Here is a 16,969-nt window from a genome sequence, read left to right on the forward strand (position 1 = left end):
TCACCGTCGACTTTCATCAAATTATCAGACTTTCAGGTGTAAGCTCTGCCTTGTGGAAGACAAAGGATGTGCATGATGCTATGTCGGGAAGCTTCCCACAGCCCAGACATTGCTTTTCCAAGTAGACTTGGTACATTTGAACAGAGGACACTGTGCTCCTGGAGGTGGGGTAGGTCTGCATTCCCAGTCAGCAAAGATAGAAATCTTCACATTGTGAGGAGTTCTTAAAGTTGTACTCAGTATTAGAAATAAAGAGTCCTTCCCAAAGTTGGTATTTCAAATTGGTAAAAGTCTAAAATTAGCAGAATTGGAAAAAAACCATGTCTGAGTTTTCTAACAGTTTTTCCCATTGACCAAATGCCCAACTGGGTACATAATTTGTTTATATTAGCACTGAGAAGTTTTAAGCATTTCTTCTTGGAGGAGAGCAAAGGCAAAATCTAACAGCATTTCCTACGAACATAAAAATATTGTCAAATTTCAACAGATCTTTATCTTTAAACTTGAGCCAAATTATAATAGACTACTAAAAATTAGATCTGATAATGTAGCTGAAATTACATTTGACATTTCTGAGTCTCTAAGTCTATGTGATTACATAGTGTGTATATCTAAGTCTATGTGATTACATATGTGTGTACAGTGATTAGAGTATTTAAAGCATCATCATCATCTTTTGAAATAATATATCTGACACTTGCTCAATAGAGTGTGAGGAGCAGAAGACCCCTGTCCCTTCATGACAAAGTGTCAAGGACAAGTTACAAAAACCACCTCGTTACCAATGATCAATTTTCAAGAGCTGCTTTGATAAAATGAAGATCAGAGCCATTACTTTCTCTTCAGCTGAGACCTATTTAAGAAAATTAAATAATGCCCCTGGAGCATGTCACTATAGTTTGCTTGTCCAGTTTGCTAGTAATATTCTCAAAACAGGATTTTCTTTCCAGACAATTTTATTGCTAAGGACATTTTTCTCCTATCTGCAGAATGCCAATATTTGACACTCTCCCCCATCCCACCCGAATTTTGAAGTAATTGTTAGAACCAATATTACCTTCCCTATGTTAAATGATCTGAAATCTGGGGAAGCTTTTGTTTTCTTAAGTCTCCCAGGGGGATTTAGAATGAATTCATGCTCTGAATGATTCCTGTATCTTAGATCACACCCATTTACCCCTTTAGAACGAGTTTCCCTGGGTCCTGTAATTGTTCACTTCAGTCACCATTTAGATTATTCACCTTGGGGATGTGGCTGGCCTAGGAACCCCAGGGAGAAATCCGTGATTAGTCACCACCTTGAAAAATCCTCCCCAATTCTGTTTACCAGGATCCGCGCCAATTCTCCAAACGTGCTGGGAGCTCATGTTCTTTTCAGGGTCACTCTGCCTGCACAGCACAGATTAAACACACAGCCTTGGTATTTTCAGTGTTGTGAGGAGACACATTTACATTCCAGTGACAGCACTGGGTGTCAAAGGAAGCCATCTGCTGTGATTTAACAACAGTGGGATTTCTCCACAGGAGAAAGCAAGCCGCGGCACAACTCAGCTCAAGTCCTCGTCTTTGTGTGGTCCACATGATAAAACTACCATGATGTAAAAAGAAGTTTTTATACTTCAGTGGGTTTGACTCGCTGGTCCTCGGTCACTGAGTTTCATTGCCCACTTTTACTAATATTCAATTGTTACTATTTTAAGGATCACTTTCCTAGTTTCTGGAGCCTAGAATAAGCGTGTCCTTTCTACTACAAAAATAACATCTACATCTTTGGTTACTAGTACATTCGATCCAGGTGATTCATCTTTCTAACATACAGCTCATTATTGACAATGGAGTTACCCATGAAATACTTCAGAACTAAAGGGTGGTATAAAGAAAAGGGGAAATTAATTACACACTAAGGATCTAATATGTTCTGGAGTTACTGCATGCCATCACATCTAAATTTTCACTATTTAATAACGTAGACTCTGTTTAAAGGTTATCTAAACAGTTTATCCAGAGTCACACAGCTGGCAATCTGAAAACTTGGTATTCAAATTACACAGTGTGTTCAATCACACACAGCTGCATCCTCTGGAGGAAACCAAAGGAATATAAGGCCAAATCTACCCTGTAATTTCAGTTGTTGGTAGTGCGTGGCATATTTACACGGTGACATGGTTGGTTGTTCAAGTTTCTTCTTATGTGGAATACTTTCATAGTTAGTCATGTTTCCTGGCTTGTCAATGTTCTCTTAATTCTTTTAGGGTGTTGCATAGGAGAGCAAGCTTCAATAGAACAAGCTCGTGGGTGGAGAGGTTTTCTTTATGAGTCCTAGGAAGGTGCCTAGTATACAGCTGTGACTGAGAAGGAAGGTGTCTATAGTGTGTGTGTGTGTGCTCGTGTATGTTGTGCACTGAAATACTTAGCGGAAGAACAAAGAAAGAGACCCATAATTCACAACATTCAGTCCTCTGTTTTTAACACCCAGCATGTCTCTCAAGAAACAAAACAACTAAACAATGCAGAAAATCTTCCAGGGTTGCTGCTCGTAGACAACAGCTCTGTGCTGCTCGCAGTCTTAGCTGAGCCTAGCAGGCGGTGGTTAAGAAGGTAGCGATTCACAGTGTCAGGAAACAAAGTATCAAGCCATCAGCTCGCGTTTTAGGTGCAGCACTTAGATTGCAGCCATGTATTGCTTCCAAGTGTAAATACTAACAGGGAAGCGAAGAAAAGAGATCTCCATTCGCCATGGCTGTCTGAGCTCAGCATATTACATGTAACTCTGGCACTATTTGCTGAGCTGCAGATAATTGTACCTCTTGTTAACAAGTTGCTGTGTATTTTCACTCCATCAGCAGGTTCTTGAATCAATACTGATAGTAGCTTTGACTAACATCAGCATAATTTGACTTTGATGGAAAGTTTGAAATGTATGCATAATTAAAAATTATACATCCATTTCCTAATGTTCCCGAGAAAGGCAATTAATCCTCTTGGATGTCATAGTATTTATATCTGATTCCTCAAAACACATGGCTCCTTTGCCTCTGACTGACTACAGGGCTTTACTATGGTTTTAGGACAAAGAAGCACATTTAGGGCAAACTAAGAATGCCTTTGACACTTGACCCAATGTGGAAAAGATTTAAGGTTTCCAAGATCATGGGAGAAGGGCAGTGCTGTTATATTCCCTTTGAGACAGTCAGTAGAGTTTCAAAACTATTATATAGGAGTTCCCATTTTCTTATAACTGGAATGTTACAAAGGAGACTGGAATATTATTTATGGGAAAACATGAACACATTTCATTACATGTATAATATATCTTATTATTTATAAAGTATGTAAAGTATACTAGTGTTATTAAGTATATAAAGTCTAGAAGCATTATTATTCATCAGGTATATACGGTATGTAAAAGATGATGAATTCATTTGATAAGGATGCTGGCACAGTGCACACTACAGTATACTTAAGTGACCTCACTGCAAAAGTAATGTTGTTGCCATGGAAAGATAAAATAAGGTTATGCTATATCATCCTTTATAGAATCAAGGAAGACAGTATTGGATGTATAAAATATGTAAAGGCCTAATTGCTTCATTCAGAAGAAAACACTAAAATGTCTGTAGCAAAAAAATTTTAATTCTACCCTCCAGCTTCAACAATTCTTTTCACAGAACACTTTTGACAATATATTTTCAAGATCTATACGCAGTTATATTTGGAAACCTATAGCAAACAACATACTTTTTAAGCTTTTACTTTCGCCATGACACTCAGGCTGGCCTTGAATTCTTGACCCTCCTGGTGTTGAGGCTGCAGACATGCGCCATGCTGGACTGTCCCACTCTTTAATTCCTTCTGCTTATGTCACACAGGAGTCATGCCTCTTGTCCTCCTTTGAAGTCATTTAAGTGACTCTGAACTGAGCCGACAAAGGAGATGGCTTTGTAAACCCAAGTGGAACAGAATAAACAAAGAGCAGTTCCTGATACGTGGGGAGAAGCTCTCTGCTGGCCAGGGAAAGGCGAGGGCTTCTCTGAGCTCTGTATAGGACCTGATCTATGCTACCCCTGAACGAAGACTAGGACTAAAATCTGCAGCCTTGTGCTGGACAAATCTTGAAGAGGGAGTGGGATAGATGAGGGTGTCTTTGTTATATTCTGGATTACCAACAGTACTGTGTACACTAACACGCAGACGTGGCCCAATTCTTCACTCACGGAATTCATACATGTGAACAGCATCCATGTGGCACTCTTTCCACCCATGTCAGAATGCCTCTTCCTTCCAATAGTTTTCCCATCAGAAGGAGTCCTCCCTAGCCATGGTGGGATCCTGTGAGATGCTCCACTTGTGTCAGGTCACCAGCTAAACAATCATACACGTTTCTTCAGCTCGCCTCCCAAGGTGAGTCTGATGCAGTGTCATTACTAAGGATTCTGAAAATAAAATTTTAAATTAAGGTGCCTGTTTTAGTTTCTACCATTTGAGAGTATTTATATTTGTAACGAAGTGGTAAAGCAGCTAAAGCAGCCAAACAAATACAACCTTCAACCTTAAGAAACTGCAAATTAGGATAATTTACATGCTGCCAATGGTAATTAGCTCTTGCATACACAGGACTTAATGGTCAAAATAAATAGATACCAGATCCCATTAGGGCGTAGAACAAACTCCACAATTTCTTTCACATTTAGGCTGCTTATTTGAGTCTCAAGCTCTTCTTCAGAAGGCTTCACAGACTTCCTTGCACATTGCTGGCCTCATGAAATACACATGGGTTTTGTATATATAGGGACATATACTTCAAAACTCACTTTGCACTTAAGAAATGTCAATTGTTTGGTAAATTTCTACTACAGTACTCTACTTGAAACATCCTCTAAATGTTTCATCGTGTAAGTTAGAAGCCTGGGGGAGATATAAGCAAGTTTAGGGTTAGATGTGCTATATGAGGTGGAGAAAATTACTCAAGTTTTTTGAGCCTTGGTTTTGCATATAAAGCTGAAAGCACACAGGCACCCCATGCCTAGTGTTAAAGGAGAGACCAAATGGTGGACACCTCTTGGCACTGAACAAGCATCATGCCCATCTCTTTGCAGGAAAACATAATCAGAAAAACCCTAGACCCCTGGTTCTGGAGCCAGCAGGGTTGCCTGTGCCTGGGCTAACTCTCCTTGGGCAGCCAAGATTTGGCTTCGTAATCTCTGGTTCTCTAGGCTCTGAAAATAGATCTGTGCGAATCACCCTCTGCTTAGTATCCAACGGGGCCCTTTTCTCAAGCAAGGAAACATATTTTCTCACTCTTGTGCTCTTTAGGGTGATGGATAAAAGTGCATTAGTCTATTACCCCCGAGACTCTATTTAGTGGTTGATACAGGAAATTTGCTCATTTATTTTTTTCCTAAAGACTTAATCTGATTATATTTAAAATTTCCCAAGCCAAAACTGGTTTGGGTCCTTTGAGAAAAATAGACAGCATCATGTCTTAAAACTTTAACGAATAATAACCTTACAGAGCGTCCACGTGAAACTTTTAAAAGAAGGTTTAAAGTAAGACCTAGTAACAAAATTATGGCAAAAAAAGTTTTCCTCAGCAAAATTAAAATTTGGTCTGGGAAGGTCCTGTTGTGATTTGTGCTCACTTGTCCTTAAAGCTTACGTGCTGAAACCTGAACAAACCCGAAGGTCATGGTATTAGATGGGACCTTTGGAAGACAGTTACACTTTGGTGTGCAGACTGCCTAGAGGTCCCTTTCATGATGTTAAACAGTGTCCCAAGGGATGACACTGTCAGGTATGATAAGAAAGCTGGACTTCATCATACACTAAAGTTTCTGATGCCCTGACCTTGGACTCTCTACCTGCCAGAACTCTAGGTAATGTCTCTCCATAGTAAGTAACCCACTGTATAGCAGAGACCAAGAGAGATCCCTTCTAAAGTATCTATCTATCTATCTATCTATCTATCTATCTATCTATCACACATGGCTGTTTTGCTTGTTATATATCTATTCACCATGCATGTTCTGGTGCCAGTGGAAGCTAGAAACAGGAGTCAGATTGCCTGGTTACAGATGGTCAGGAAGCACCATGTGGATGCGGGGAATCAAACCCAGGTATTCTACAAGAACAGCCTGTGCTCTTAACTGATGAGCCATCTCTCCAGCACAGAGGGACCCCTTCTAATTAGAAAGTGATTGGCAGCCAGCAAAAAAAAAAAAAAAAAAAAAGCCCAAGGGATATTTATAGAGAGACATGGCCCCAGTGAAGATCCTTCTTGGGGGACCTGATGATCACAGAAGCTCGAGCAGTTGAGTTTACATCCACTTATTTCCCAGCATTGCTATTCCACTCATGCCTGTCCAACCCTGCTCCTCACATTACCCCCAGGATCGCTTTACTGAGGACATTTCCCCCTCTCTTGAACGTGGTCCTACTTTCTGTCCTATAAAGTTCTTTCTCCTAGTTTATGTTCTAACTGAATTCCTGGATCCTTTATGAAAACGTCTCCTGAGGCAACCGCTCTCATTGGTTGGGCTTCTGCGAATTTCTATTGTGCTTCGACTCAGAAACACAAATTAGGGATTGCTTGGAGGTATGTTTGTGTAGTTACTTTTTTTTTTCTCTGAAGAGAGATTTTACTTTCCTTGAGACTACAATGATAAAGATTGTGTATTATATTTCACCGACTCTCTTTGTCTTCCTTTCTCTCTCCCTATGTGATGCCCGTTACCAGAGGGACTGAAGAGACAAACATGCTGGAATGGTTACTTCGGGAAGATGCTTTAGTCTTTAGGTTGTGGGGAAAACAGAGAAGGCGCAGACTCCAGCCGCTCCCAGCATTGTCATGGGCCACATGAAAGGACAGGGCCTTGGACTTCCTGCCTTGCAGCCCAGAATGTCAGCGACTCCCCCAGGGAACAGTAAATGTGGACAGAGGCCGCTAAGAATGAGGACGGCTTGGAGGGAGGAGATGAGAGTGGATGGTACAGTGCCTTGAAGATTTGCTGAATCTGGAGAGGAGAGAGCACTTGGGAGAGGTTGTGTGGGCCTTTCCTGATCATGAGATTTGGGAAACACTGTCAGCAATGGACTTACAAGGCACATTCGGAGCAGAAGCAGAAGTCCCCAGCCACAGCCCCCAGTTCCTGAGACGCAGATGCTCTTTCTGCCCATGAACACAACTAGCTTTTCCGGACCAGAGCCACTTTCGTTCCCTTGGCATGTCACTCTGTCCTGCTGCTGAGGGAGTTCAGCTGAGCACTGTAAAGTTCAGTCCTTTGCTCCACGCTATAAAGCCTGTTCCATGATCCCTAAGGAAGTCAATGGCATTAACGGTTGTCTCCCAGGCTTTCCCTTCCCTAAACTTGGAAATAAAACACAGTTATAGAGAGAACGAAACCATCAATCTTGGCAAAGCCCCATTATAAACATTATGAGGCCCCACTACTGTAGGCATTCTGAAGTCTCTCTGATAACGGGAGCAGGATTTTATTTGCAATTTAATTTTTCCAGTGAAAAACAATTTAAATTCACACTTTGAAAACAGAGAATCATCCAAGACAAAAAAAATGCATATTAAGTGCTTTTATTTTGTAAAGAAAATGCCTCTTCATTATTGAAATCCTGGACTAAATATCCTCCATGTGAGGTTTTTCTGCTCTCCTACCCTAGCAAGGCTACACATTTTTCTTCCAAGATACCACAGTCCTGTCATCCCTCTACTCATTCCGGCAACAAACTCTGATATGCTGTTTTGCAGGCATGATTGACTGATCTAAATTTTCAAGAATAAAGAAAACATTTCATTGTGTCCTTGGGTTCCTATCAGTAAAAGGGGATTGATAATCCCTAAGAGTTTTGTAGATAATAAAATAAATGTACATAATGGTTCAGAGTAAACACTCTTCAAAGTTGAGGCACCTCTGACCATCAAATGCACAACAGCAGAGGGTTTAAGTTGCTTGAGGAACTGACACTACAAATGGGGATGGCAGGAACTGAGTGAAGAAGACTTTTATTGGAAGGTTTTGAAGACAAATATGTTTCACTAGGCAGAGAAGAATGAAACAAAGATTTTATGAACAGCAATGGGCACCATGAGCTCTCAAAGGTGCCTCCTTGGCTCTTCCTGGTTTACAGCAGGTGGATTAAGAGGGATACATATGTATATTCGTGATATATAACTATGAAGAGAAATTAGTTTTCTCTCTCCAAATCCCCAAGATTTCCAGCAACTCCATCTATTGATATGATGAAATGCTCTTATAAATGTAGAGAAAATTGACTCATGTCTGAAAGGATCTTGGATATCTGTAATTATGTCACAAGCTGTGCCTTATAGATCTAAACTTCCTCTGGGATTGGTTTTTGGGAAAAAAGAAAAGACATCTATAAGAAATTTCAATTCAACATGAGCAATGTAATTTCCGAGAACTTAAGTCTTTGGTCGCAATGATACTCTGATGGGCAGTGTTGCTTCACTGATTCCCAAGGCACTGTGATAGTACAGTAGCCACTCCTGATCAAACCTTGCCTTTTTCTGGAAAGGAAAGTGGATCACTGTTCTGCATGTATTATATATTATTATTTCCACCTTAATTTAATAACAGTGAGGGATCTCAACACAAAGAAAGAGATGTTAAGACTAGAAACTGAAGTTTGAACTACAAAAGCACTCATTTTATCAACTAGCTAATTATTTATTAGTATTTACTGTGTTCCCAATCTCAGATTGGCTGTTGAAAATTCAAAGGAACATATTGGTGTTTCTCATTTCTTTTTTCTTTACTTTGCTACAAGTGCATGTCTGTGATGTGAGCATGAGTGTGTGTATGCCTGTTTACGTATAGGGGCACATGTATGTGTGTGAGTGTGTGGGCCCAAAGTTGATTCTGGAATCTTCCTCAGTTTCTTATGGCCTTGTTCCTCGAGGCAACATCTCTTAGCCAAAAGCAGAGCTCGTTAAATGTGTATGGCTAGTCTTGATAGTTTGTTTCATGGAGCCCCTGTCCTTCTGAGGCCAGAGTTATAGGCAGGTGGCCAAGCCAGTCAGGCATTTATGAGAGTCCTGGGGATCCAAACCCCTGACCTCTTGCTTGCTTGCCAAACAGTTTAGTCACTGAGCCATCTCACCGGCCCTAATTCCAAAATGCATTTCCTCAAGTGTTAGGTATCAACTAGAATTGATCTTATTCATTTGTCAGGCACCAATATGAACTTTGTCAAATTGAAAAAGACATATATACAAACTAATTTTCCTTTATAATTTAGTCAAATAGAATGATTAAGGAAATGCTAGACATACATAGAAGTAGCTGTAATCATGGCTCTGATTCCAACTACATAGTGGAACTGTCATGAGTAGACTTCTTAAATAAAAGCATTTTTGAATGCAATTTCTGTAAGAAAACCCAATTTGTTCTTACAAAAATAATAACAGAATTTAATACAAACATCTCTCCTGTGTTTTTAGATGTTATACATCTATATATTGTTCCTTCTCTGCATAAAGTTGGTCTTTTAATGGCTTTTTCTTATTCCTATTTTTATTCTTTTTTGCTTACTATTTAGATGGTCTTGCTCTACAGCCTGAACAGCCTGTAGTTCAATATGGTCTGAAGCTTGTGATTCTTCTGGTGCCATAATTATAAAGCATAAATAGAACTTGTAATTAATTTTAAATAGATGAATACAGTTCAAATGAAAATAATCTGTACTCAATTTCCACTTAAGTGGAACAGATAATCGTCATAGAATGGTTGGCCTTTTAAGTAAAGATTTCTTTCAAAGTTTATGAAGATTAGGAAGATCATATATATAAACATTTATTCTATTCCATAAATAATTATTACAAGCATAAAGGTTTTAAATGATTACAATAAGACAATTACCAATCTTAAATCAGTTGTATTTTAAAAAATTATTTTACTTTAGAATGTGTGTGTGTGAGAGCATGCCCGTGTACATGCACATGCACACATTTGAGTGTAGATGCCAGCAGAAGCCACAGCTGAGTGTCGGATCCCTTGGAACTTGGGTAACATTACGTTTTGGAAAATGATCTTAGGATCTCTGAAGGACAAAAGGAGTAAAGGTCTTAACTACTGAGCCTTTTCTCCATCCCCAGAAATCAGTTCTTTGGGTATTTATAATTGTTGAAATGTTAAATTCTTTTTTTTTTTTTTTTGGTTTTTCGAGACAGGGTTTCTCTGTGTAGCCCTGGCTGTCCTGTAGACCAGGCTGGCCTCGAACTCAGAAATCTACCTGCCTCTACCTCCCAAGTGTTGTGATTAAAGGCGTGCGGCACCACTGCCTGGCTGAAATGCTAAATTCTTACCACATATCTAATTTTCTATCCAACTTCTTCTTAACAACAATGATCAAAGCAGGATTAAATCTCTTTGGCTTCATTTCCTAAAGTCAATATAAGTTATGTTTTAAAGTTCACACTACATAACATTAATGGCTCACAGGGAGACCTCAAAGATTCTACCAAACAATATTTCAAACTATGCCTATTGCTCTTGGTTGCCCACCAGACCGTGATGATAAGACCCTAACACTGAAGATACTACTTTGTTGATAAGACATAGATAAATCAGTTGTTACTATGATGGAAATTCTTTCTTCGCTGCAGGCTAATGTTCATGGTACCAGAGAGTGCCATGCAGGTCACTGGGGAAAAAAGTTATCAATGGTCATATCTGACTCTAATCCCTAAGAGCTATGAGGGTTTAGAATTGCATAAGGCCAAACTTTAGGCAGGAAAACTGTGTCTTAGGTATAGTAGTGCCATGAGGCTTATGGAGACAGTCCATTTCTTTCTGATTCCATTTGAGACCTGCTCCAAAGGAAGGAGCTTATGCTTGGGACTGTCAATCTTGTCGAGAGTCCGTGGTTACTGGGATCATAGATCCCAGGATAATCCACTCTTATTGTTTTTCTAAATGCTCATCTTAAAGTCTCTTATGAATACTCATGTTTATGTTCCTAGATTAGCGCTGCACTCCGTCTTCATTATGGAAGCTCCTTCTCTTAGCAATTGGTGGTCAATGCAGAGATTATTACTTGTCAAAGTGTAAAAGTATAAGTGATGGAGGAATGCCCAAAGGGGACATTTATGTCTCTCCCTTTAAGGCACAGAGAACATCACAGAAGACAGGATAGAAAGAATTATGAACCAGAGAATGGGGAGACATGCATCAAATAGACATCTGTTAAATATGACAAAACTGTTGCACTCGTGTTAATGTGTTACAAACAAGGCTTGCACGGACTGAACCCTTCAACATATCGTCATGAATGCAGGAGGAGCTTATAAGGCCCCAGTGCTCCCTGAGGGTCTATTGGAAGTTATTGCTCACTGGGAGAAATGTTGTATACTCATCTTTGGTGGGAGAGCCAACTGATCAGTTGTCCACACTCCAGTAAATAACTTCTCGCCCATGCTCATGCAAGTAACCCACTCGGTGGGTTACCGCCCAAACAGTATGTGAGAGCCGGAAGTGCCTTGTTGGGAAATATAAGGGTTTCAGCAGGAGAGAAAAGCAGTGTAAGAGAGGGGAAGAGGTATGAAAAAGACTAAAATTCACTGTAAACGTATAAAACTGACAAAGAAAAAATTATAGCTCCTTTTTCAAACGTAAAATTAATATAAGCAAAGGCCATTCTGTATCCATTATATAAAACCATGGCATTAATGTCGCATACTAGTAAGGTTCCAGGTTGATTGATCACAACTCTATTTTGAGTGTTAATACCAATGCCAACATTTCTCATAAAGCAACAAATAAGGGGAGTAGGGTTGGAAGGATGGCGAGCAGGTAAAGATACTTGCTACCTATTCTGACCACCTGCGTTCAGCCCCTGGAGTCCGCATGATGAATAGAAAGAACAGTGTCCTGCAAGTTGTCTTTTGACTTTTATGTGGAAACTCATGTCTGGTATTGATAACTGGGTACCAGACCTCTACCTGTCTAGGCCATTGGCAAGAGGAAAGAGCATAATACTTTTATTCTCCTAAACGGGCACAGCAATAAACTATCCTAAATTATTATATGTATAACCATCTATTAATGCATCCCTTAATCTTCATCAAAGTTTATTTTTACAGCAGGTGTTGATTAATACAGATACCCACATCTGCCAACCTACAGAGAATAAAAGATTGTGGAGTATTTAGTTCTGAATGGGACATTTATGTTATGCCATCTTCCCATGAGGTTCAGGGATGATTGAGGAAGAGCAGACAGAAAGATAGTAAAAGCCAAAGGAGTAGACATCTGCAGCAAAATAGAACTTGCCAGGTATGACAGTGCTGTTGTAATGAACTCACAGTGGTTGAGACTGTGTACAAAAGACCTGCACAAGATCAAGCCACCCAAAATACCAGTTTGAACAGAGGAGGGACTTATGATGTCCCACCCCTACCTGAGGAGCTACTGGCAAGTGGTGGCTATTTGGAGAAGAGTTGGTTTTCTTAGAAGATGCAGGCCTTGAGAGACTGACTAACCACACCCTGACAATGTGCATTGTCTTTCAACCATGCACAGACAGGTTACACTCAGTGGATTCACCGGGGTTGAAACACAATTGCCTGAAGTTGTGAGGAAGAGGTGTTGGTGGGGATAAAGGCAGAATTATAGGGGAGCATCCCTTTAATTAATTAATACATAGTGATAATTATATCTGTAATGTTTTGAGGTGGCTGTACCATTTTATATTCTCAGACATACAAGTTCAAGGGTTTCAGTTTCTTTCCATTCTAACTAGCACATGCTATATCCTTTGTTTGTTAGTAATAGCCAACTTAACAGGTATAAGGTGATATCCCACTGTGGTACTGATTTATGGTTAGTGAAGCTAAACATCTTGTGTTATACCTGCTGGCCGTGTATCCTCTGTGGACAAATATATACTGCTATATTTACTTGCTTCTGGATACTAATTAGTGAAAACTCTGGGATAAGGGACAGTGCCTCTTTTAAATTATAATTTGAAGAGAATGTCATTCTGGGTGTTTCTTTCTGCAGGCCAAATTTAGAGAGCAAGACATCGCCATGCAGCCTAAGATCGTGGTGCCACTGGCCAGGGCTCCGTTTGCAGGGAGAGCCTGAGGATGTGGGCCAGTCAGCATTGTCCTTGACATCAGCCTTAGCAATTAAGCACAACTCTACCCTCTCAGAAACGATTTATGATTCTGTCACTCATAAATGGTTCCGTGTCCTTGCTGCATTTATTTTTATTTTCTGCCTCATTCTCGAGGGTTAATGTCTTCTGTGAGTTTATTTTTACTACGTGAACGAGATTTTCCTACCACTCTCTGTGCTTCTTGGGTCCCCGTGAGGCCACATCTTCAGATTCTGAGGCTTCCAAAGTGTCCTCTGATTAACCTGTCCATTAATTTCTAAGTATGTCTTATCCTTCGTGCAGCTAGGATAAAGCTGGATGTCGCCACTAGATGTGCCTGTTCGCTCCTTACATCTCTTCCATTTTGCTTTCCTTGGCACTCTCTTCCATATATATATTCTTTTTATTTGTGCTTTCTGGGAATCTGGCAACAGATAGCACATGGACAAAGCTCTGGGGCTGTACTGATAAGGGCTGAGCATTGCTGCCCTGTCTGCGTCACAGTGTCAGGGAAGTCTGTACTCATCCCACAGTGCTCCGTTTCCTGGCTCTTGGCTCAGTGATCACAATTCTTTCTTGAACATGAAGTTTGGAAATGAAAGTGTGATAACCCCACAGGCGTACTATTCCCAACTGCACAAATGTGAGAAAGGTAACATTTCCCTTACATTTCATTTGTTCATTGTAAAATGGGGATGAAAACCATCATTGGAAGAGGGAAAAAATTTGGGGAGTTACAAATTCAATCTTTCTTAAACTGAAAACAGTTTGTGTAGGTGTATATATTGATTATTCAAATTTCAGCAGACTCTCTCCCATTTCTACATTTTTGCAGCATGTTTTAGTGGAAGAAAGTGGAATACTTCAAAAATTTCCATATACTAACCCCGTTTATGCCTTTCTCAATTCCAAGTTATAAAGTTTGTGGCTAACTATGCTTTCTTCTTTTATGCTTTAGTTATTTAATACAAATTAATGGTAAATTAACAAGTTTATAGACATCAATCTATAGGGTTGCATGGCAAAGCCAGCCTAGTGGTTTAGGTCTGGGGTTTCAGATACTTACAGGCAAAGAGGATCACAAATTGAATGGCAGGAGGATTGTAAGTTTAAGGTCTGTCTGAGCTACAGAGTGAATTAAAGGCCAATCTGAGAAACTTAGTGAGACCCTCTTTCAAAAGAAATAAAAACTCAAAAAGGACTATGGGATATATCTTAGAGGTTGAGTACTTACTTAGCAGGTGTGGGACCTTAGGTTCATTTAACTGGGTTAAATGTACACTGCTCTTAGATAAAATGTAAAAAAAAACCCTCCAAAATATTAAATAATAACTGTCATCATTAAATAATGATAGGTATCAACCTTCATGATGTTTTGATATCTTTAGACTGACTATATTTTCGTGGACATAGATTTAATGTTGATTGGGTTTTATGCATTTTTATTCTTTAAGATTAGTCCAGTATGTAGAGACAGTGCAGTGTTCTAGGCTACAAGGAGAACCCTATTTGCAACCTGCCTAGAAAAAAATGATTTATTGTGTCAGCACAGGGAAGGGAAGAATATTGAATAGTAGACTGGGAAACCCAACATTACAAAGATTTGTGTGTAAGTGTGTGTGTGTGTGTGTGTGTGTGTGTGTGTGTGTGTATGTATGTGTGTACATATGTTCACATGTGTTGGAGTGCTGGTAGAAGCCAGAAAAAACCACTAGCTGCCCTGGAGCTGTAGTTATGAGCCATCATATATAGGTCATGGGACAGAGCTCTTGTCCCATGAAAGAAAAGGAACTGTTTTTAACCAGTGTGCCAGCCCCTCAGCCTTACTATTTGATATTTTATAACTTAATCTAGGCACTCCCTCTCCTTAGCTTCTTCTTTTATATAAAAATGAGTTGGATTTGATAGCTGCTAAAATCCTTTGAAACTCTTTACTACAATATTTTTCATTAATAACTCAAAATTCAGGAGAAACAGCATTCTAGCAGATATCAGAAACATATGCAGTGGACTGAGCCATATGAAAAGCTCATATGCGATATTTATAATGTCAATATTTTAGGGATATGTATTTCAATAGTGGCTGAATGAGCATTAACTTAATCTTCTAACAGGATCTCTCGTACACTTTACAATGGAATATCTTTCTAACAGCATTATTTTACTTACTGATTTAAGAAAGAAAGAACATTCAAATAAACTTTCCCAGTGACTCTATACTTTCCTGGCCCCAGGCCCTGGTTCTACCATAGATCCTGCCTGAAAATGATTGATTGTGGAACAGTGCAGCCCTCAAGCCTTGCTCAGCAAACCTCCTCTGTGCATACGAAGCATCACAGCTCAGTCTGGTTTTTCTCTGAATAAAGGTGCCTTTGGGGTGTTAAATGGACAAAGCTGGTGGGTTTCGATTTCAAAGAAACCAGCATAATAAATCAGTGTACCTAAAAATACATTCTAAAGGAGAGTCCTCGTTCTGAAACATTTCTTCACTATAACCTGATCCAATGTGTTAATGATCCGAAATTCCCAGATGTATCTTTCCCAACCTTCCCTTTTCCCTAAGGGTCAGGAGATTTGGGTCGGCTATTTGGCCTAGCAAGCTATACTTTCCCTCAAATTTTAGTTGAGTACAAATTTCTGTTCTCATCCAACTACATCATTCTGCTATTGTAGATAACACATGATGCAACCTTCACTGATTTTTAAGATGCAAGCGCCCTAATAGTGTTGAATTGGTTTGTGGTTGGTGCTTATGAGCCTGCCAAGTCTATGTAGCTCTCCCAGTCAGTGTACAAGTATTCTCCACAAGACCCCGGGCCTCATTACTCAGTTTCTGTTTGACGGTTTCTAGGGTGGGAGTTGGCGTTGCTGCAAATCAATTCAGAACGTTGCTGAAGAATTCTAGTGTTTGTTCATTTTTGTTAATGCTGACTCCAAGTCTTCCTATAAATGATATTCCTGTGACTTATTTCTTCTCTCTGTTTGGATGTAGTGCAAGACTACTGTTTATACTTTATACTAGAAGCCGAAAGTGGTGTTTGTGCTTCCCTTCAGCCTGTGCTTTCTGGACAAACTATTCCTTTATCCTCCTAGTATTTCTAAGATGGCCTTTGCTCAGTCCTAGACATTCCCAATGCTGTCTTTTGAATGTGATGCCCAAAAGACCAACCTGGACCTCAGAGGTGACCTGAAAGCACAGACAGGAGTGGATTTAATATGACCTACTTCAAATTTCAGTTTCCTCTCCAGGTGATGGTAAAATAATTTCTATTATACCAACCTTTGGGCACTAACTATTAAGATGTGGACAGAATGACAAAGAGCAACCCGTAGAGCACTGCTAACAGAAGTATACATGGGCTATAGGGGAGCTGAGCTCAGAGGGCAGAGGACACGGGTGATTTTCATTTTGTTCAGCTTGTTTTCTTAATACAGTCCCCAGTTCACTAAGACTGAAGTGAATTTTGCAGCCTTAAAGCCTTAGAGAATAAGATTAAAGAGGTTTATGGCAGAAACTGAAAATGGAATCAGAAAATGCTTGAAAGAAGAGCACCATGGAGATACTGTCTAATTCTGGAAAAGGTTGCTTCCTCTCACTTTGCCAGGCAGACCAGGAAAAGTGTAAGCAGAGTGCAAGCTGTCCTGCTGCAGGGAGAGATGAGCAGAGATTTGCACTGTGCAACCCAAAGACAGCACTACCCCAGTATTGGGTTTTTTATTTAGCTAGTTGACTGCTTGCTAAATCAAAATGTTGTTTTTGGAGGAGTATAAAAACGATTCTTAGTCTCTTACACCATGAGTTAGAACATCAAGGTTAGAATACTCAATGTGTAACCCCAAA

General features: G+C 39.8%; 1 protein-coding gene across 11 annotated transcripts in view; it reads right to left on the bottom strand.

Moving 5' to 3' along the window:
- Crb1 (crumbs family member 1, photoreceptor morphogenesis associated) overlaps positions 1-16,969 on the bottom strand; it is a 202,668-nt gene that overhangs the window by 31,950 nt on the left and 153,749 nt on the right. Inside the window, exon 12 of one of the 11 annotated variants that reach the window (XM_017319069.2) lies at positions 3,408-4,433. The exons of the other annotated variants lie outside the window; for them this stretch is intronic. Within the exon in view, the coding sequence (XP_017174558.1) occupies positions 4,425-4,433 (9 nt within the window). The 3' untranslated portion in view covers positions 3,408-4,424. Of the gene's footprint in view, positions 1-3,407; positions 4,434-16,969 lie in introns of those variants that run through there. 11 annotated transcript variants of the gene reach the window in all.

The sequence above is a fragment of the Mus musculus genome, chromosome 1 (assembly GCF_000001635.26).
Source record: "Mus musculus strain C57BL/6J chromosome 1, GRCm38.p6 C57BL/6J".
Taxonomy (NCBI): Eukaryota; Metazoa; Chordata; class Mammalia; order Rodentia; family Muridae; genus Mus; species Mus musculus.